This window comes from Halyomorpha halys, unplaced genomic scaffold (genome assembly GCF_000696795.3).
Source record: "Halyomorpha halys isolate HHAL.00 unplaced genomic scaffold, Hhal_1.1 Scaffold780.1, whole genome shotgun sequence".
NCBI lineage: Eukaryota > Metazoa > Arthropoda > Insecta > Hemiptera > Pentatomidae > Halyomorpha > Halyomorpha halys.
The window spans coordinates 265,919-271,249 of NW_027111767.1; the positions used below are offsets into that span (position 1 = coordinate 265,919).

The window sequence follows — 5,331 nt, forward strand, 5'->3', positions numbered from 1 at the left end:
TATATATATATATGTTTTATTTCCCACTTCTTTCATCACTTTATTTTAAGAAAAAAATGCATTTTGTACATATCTTTACAAACTATATTTTCATATGTATTTTATTATCTGTTCTTTCAAACTACAAATTGTAATATTATTATTCTCGTACAACCTTTATCTTTTTATAAAACTTCAAATATCCATGTCTGTCAACACTATTTATGTATCCATAATGTTACCTATTTTCTTATCATTCTATATATTCTTTTATCCATTGGTTGTTATCTTTTTTTTCTTCCTAGCCCTGTTGAAGGCTAAGATTCCGGTGGAAATGTTGGCACTAATAAATAAGTATTTACTTATTTTTGTTTTACATTAACCGCACCTCCAACTATCTTCTCATATATATTATCCACGGTCAACAATCTTTTTGTATGTTTCAAAATATTAATTGTTTATAATGGTGTTGTACCGTCCTCATCCATCATCCATTTGAGGTTTGAGATGTGACTGTTACCAAAATTTTGAAAATTTGTTATTTGAGATGGCACTTTGAAATGTGTGGTGAAATATTTAACCCATGGATTAGAGTATACTCAAACTTACAAATGGTATTCTGAGAGATAAATTTCTAAAACCGTTTAGGGAATGCGAGAATTTTCAAATTTGTTAAAAAAATTAAGATTTAAATATATAGAAAAGGCCGACCATTTTTAATATTTTTTACAATAAATGCAGGATTTGGTTACAAGCTAATATGAAATAAGTTTACGACATATACGTGTGAGCAAGTATTGTGTACATTCAACCAAAAATATCGGGCCGTTTTCCAATATTAGCCTCTTGGAGTACAACTGTAGAGTTAACAAAATAAAGATATATTTTCGAGAAATGTCATAGGAAAATCTGTAAAAGATAAAGGTTTAAGGAGAAGCCCTAGAGTAGAAGACCAATAGAAGCATTGATTGTAGAGTCTGTTTTATGTCTCAGTGGTCTCTAAAAATACACTTGATTTAGCTCTAAATTGTTGTAGCTATAGTGTTTCAGCTATAAAGTCGGTAATTAAGTAGCCGATTCGATAGTTTCGGACTTAATATTGTGTCTGAACCTGTAATATTGTTCAGTTAGTAGAACGTTAAGGTTATAACCGTTGTTGATACAAAATGGGTTATAACTTCTCTTGCATGTTAAATGTTTTGTTAAACGTATTTGTCAGTTTACAACCATTCCCGTATTCTGCTAGAATTAAATAAGTTCTTAAAGGTTGTATTTATACACCAAGATACATGACAATACAAACAATATTAAGACAACTTTACCTAATTGCAATCTCCTCTAATCAAAAAAGGAAAAGTCTAATTCCTAAGAAGAAATATTACGACCACGATATTTATTTCAGGAAACAAACTAGAAGCCATAAATTTTCCACATTAACATCAAAGGGACTTAACAAAGGTCATGGTATTAAAACACCATAAGATTAGTCAGCCATCAACGAACGATCATAATGTCGTCACGAAAGGTCACGCCTGCTGAGAAAAAAGCAAAAATTGAACTTAAGACAGAGCTTTCTTATGCACTAATAATATAATTACTGCGCTTCAATACAATTTTACATTATGGCCCTAATGGTATATCTTGGAATAATTTTTCGTTTTTAAAACCAATCTTTGGAATTTCCATTGCTATGTTTCATGCATCGTTAAATATTGGATGTCAGGATAATTACTGGCAATTATTTGTATTATCCAGTTTTGACATTATCCCCTGATATAAACTCCACGTACACATAGGACTTGGGGAAAAAATATTGTTTTACGTAACTAAAATTATGTGGATCCTACATAGAATTACTTTTCCAAAGTAAGCCGCAGGGAGGAAGTTGCTCTAACCCGCTTGAGAATAAGTCATACTCTCCTCACGTCCTCTCACCTGATCAGAAAACTACCACCTCATACGTTCCAATTTTGTCAGTCCATTCTCATGATTAAACAATTTTTTGAAGAATTTACTCACTATTTGGACCTTTACATCTGGCGACGATCTGTTGACGGCTGGGAAACAGGCGGAACTTCTTGCTACTAGCTATGCTGCGAGGGATGCTGAGAGGACGACTGGTGGTCCTTCTCCACCAGTAAGTTCATTCCCATGTCTTAATGAGAAGGTAATCTTCTCTAATTATCACCAGCTTGAGTCGACGCTACGACGTACCAAAGGAAACAGGGCATCTGGAGAGGTGTTATATGTACTGCTGAGAATGCTACCACGCAGCCTTCTCTCGCAAGAGTCTTCAACTCAAGATATTCAAAAGGCTCATTCATCACCACCCAATGAAGCACTGCGGTGAGGAAGAGATAATTTCCAGGTTCCCAGGTCCAACAGGTTTCCAGCAGGGGATTGCATGTGAACATCATCTGGTCAAATTGAAATCCCACATCCTAGGACACATGCTACATGAACAGGGTAACGGTGTTCACCTCGGTTAACTGTAGCCAGGCTTTCTAATGTGTCTCCTATCCGCCGACTAGAGGATTTCAACTTTCCTGCAATTCTATGCCGACTCCTGTTCCCACCACCTGTGGAGAACCTCAGGGTTCGGTACTAGGACAAATACTGTTTGTGCTCTTCACAGCTTTGGTAGTATCAATCCAGCATCCGAAGGCAGTGGACTCCAACAGGACTCGGTGGGCCCCAACACCACTTACTCCTGCTTAAAATGCGGCAAACACCATCACTCCTGAACTCAAGAGTATTAGGAGCAAGATGTCCTCCTGGTAAATTTTCTCACCAAAGGAAGAGGTTTGGGCTCTGCTGTGTAAACCTACTACAACCACCACCAGCAAAGCGGATCCTACCCGCTCATCATGTTACTGAGGCGCAATTGGCGCCTGCGACTCTCCGCATACAGTGGACACCAACTATACACCTTAAAATACCCTTGGGTAACAAAAGGAAGCATTTTTATCGATCTTATATATTTATATTGTAGTTGCCATTATATTCTTTTGCCACAGGAGGGTACGAAAAAAAATTATATTCGATATCTTCTTCCAATATAATTTTTGTTTGTTTGTTGACCGTATGAAGTAAATTGTAGGACGATAGTCTGGTCGTTCGCTGTGTTTCCATTTCATCTGAGAGCCCTAAATAGGCCCTACAAAGAAGGGTGGAACGTTGAATAGCAATAAATAATTTTCTTTTCCTATTTTCATACGTTTATTAATCGCCACCCGGACTAACTTTCTACAAAGGTCTTAGGGTTTTGGCTCAGCAATATGCCCTTTATAACTTAGATTCATAGCATTATTAATTTATGGACTATGATAATTTATGGGTTTGTGGAGTGCTGGAGGATATCAAAAACTTTGATGTGCCTCCTCGTGATGGACTCGGTCACCGTCGGTAGGTCGAGCGTTGTATATATGTGGTCAGTCTTAAAATTGTAAAATTAACTTTCTATAAATTTATTAGAAATCTAATATATCATGACTCAAAATATCAACAGAATTTCTGAGGTATCGTTTATTTGTTAATATAGCATAGTCGCTTCGATCGTTCTTTATTCTGCTGTAAACTTCTTGTGAGGTGATATGTTGGGCTTTAATTTATAAATATAAGTGAATTCAGCAATCAGAGAGTGAAGTAAATCAGAACATAAAAAATATATCAAAACAGTATAAAAAACGTTGAACAGATTGTTATAGATCGTTAAAACCCGGCATTGCTTCCTGTTGTTGAGTTTCCTCAACAAGTTGAGTTCACTGCTGTGATTTTTTTCTTAATGCGAAACAAATTAATTAATTCTTCTTTTATAACTATTTTGCTTAATAGAAATAGTTTTACTCCAATTTTCTGCATTCAAATAAGATGTTATTACAATTAGTGTATCCGAAAATGTTTTAACGTTTCTGATGGAAGTATAGCAATATGGTATCCTTAATCAAATAAATGCCTTCAACACTAGCACCAAATACACACGTGATTAGCATGCTCTATTAAATATTTAAAAAATTTAATTTTCATAGTTAAGCTTTTGGTTGTACTTAGCCAACTTACTTTATCCAGTATCGTAAGAATATGACGTAAAATGATTTATTTTATTAAGGATTTAGTTAATATTTCCTTACAACTAAAACCACATCTATATTTATAATTAAAGGTGGATAATTGGATGAATGTGATATCACATTTTATGAAAAATGATGAATTTTTAATTGCAGAATATTTCAAATAGTCCTTTCGGCTTCGCTCCTTGACTCATTTTTCTACAATAAAACAACTTAAAGACTGTTTGTTTTACAAAGTTAAAAATTAAATTTTCTATTTTAAAATATGAATAAATAAACTATAATTTCAATTTTTCTTTTATTTGTGTTGTTACATAAAGCCTTCATTTACTCATGTCTTCAATTATCTGAAAAACCACTACATTCTTAATTTGTACGCAGGTAAATTGATTACTACAAATTTCGAATTTATATGAAAAAATATGATTTAACTGAGATCAATTTCCAGTTCATTTATTTATAAATTGAAACGGAGCCTTATGTGGATTACTACCTAACAATTTCCGTCATAAATAAAACAATTAAAGGGAGAATTCAATGTCAGATTTTAATTAAAGTCCGGTAACCCAGTTACCCTTAAAATAAATGGAATAATCCTATTGAAGATATTCTAATAAATATCAAATTCTCTTCCAGCTTAAATGAGATAAGTGGTTCCATAGTTGATTGAAACTTAATCCAGAGGAGGTTTTAACAAAACAGAACAGTGTATTAAGAAGATCCAATAAATCCTTTGTATTTTAAGTTTGCGAATTAATATATTTTCATATGAAGGGCTTTTTTACTACGTCGAACTTCACGATTTCCTTGATCAGAGAGATGGATATATGTTTGTACTGAGGCCATTCACAATAAAAATTGATACATTATTTAGTCATCCTTAGTAATCCATTTTAAATAGAAGCTAAGACATGGTTTTAGAAATAAAAATACATGCATTAATAAACGTTTGAAAAAATTGGATATTACTTACAGTTCCATTAGAGTGTCTCGATACGCTTGAAGGGAATCAGTCTTAAACTCTTTTATCCCTGATTGTTTAATTGTTCTGCAAAAAAAAAAAACTAATTATTCAAAAATGGCTTGGAAATATATAAATATTTATTTATTTATTTTAATTATAATTTAAGGGCATTAAGGAGCTCCCAGAATGAATTGTGTAACGTAGTGTAACCGAGTAACAGTGCTAATAAGAACATAAAATATTATAATAATGAATAGGTACTAAAGAATTTTAATAATTCTATATATAGTTTGTAAATAATATAAATGTAGTAGGTAA

The 5,331-nt window shown here is 33.1% G+C and overlaps 1 protein-coding gene across 3 annotated transcripts in view; it reads right to left on the reverse strand.

The window, feature by feature from the left end:
- The window catches only part of LOC106686122 (lutropin-choriogonadotropic hormone receptor), a 514,005-nt gene that overhangs the window by 235,762 nt on the left and 272,912 nt on the right, over positions 1-5,331 (reverse strand). For all 3 annotated transcript variants that reach the window (XM_014429270.3, XM_067049772.1, XM_067049773.1), the window contains one exon: positions 5,023-5,097. In XM_014429270.3, coding sequence (XP_014284756.1) covers positions 5,023-5,097 — 75 coding nt within the window. The remainder of the gene's footprint in view (positions 1-5,022; positions 5,098-5,331) is intronic.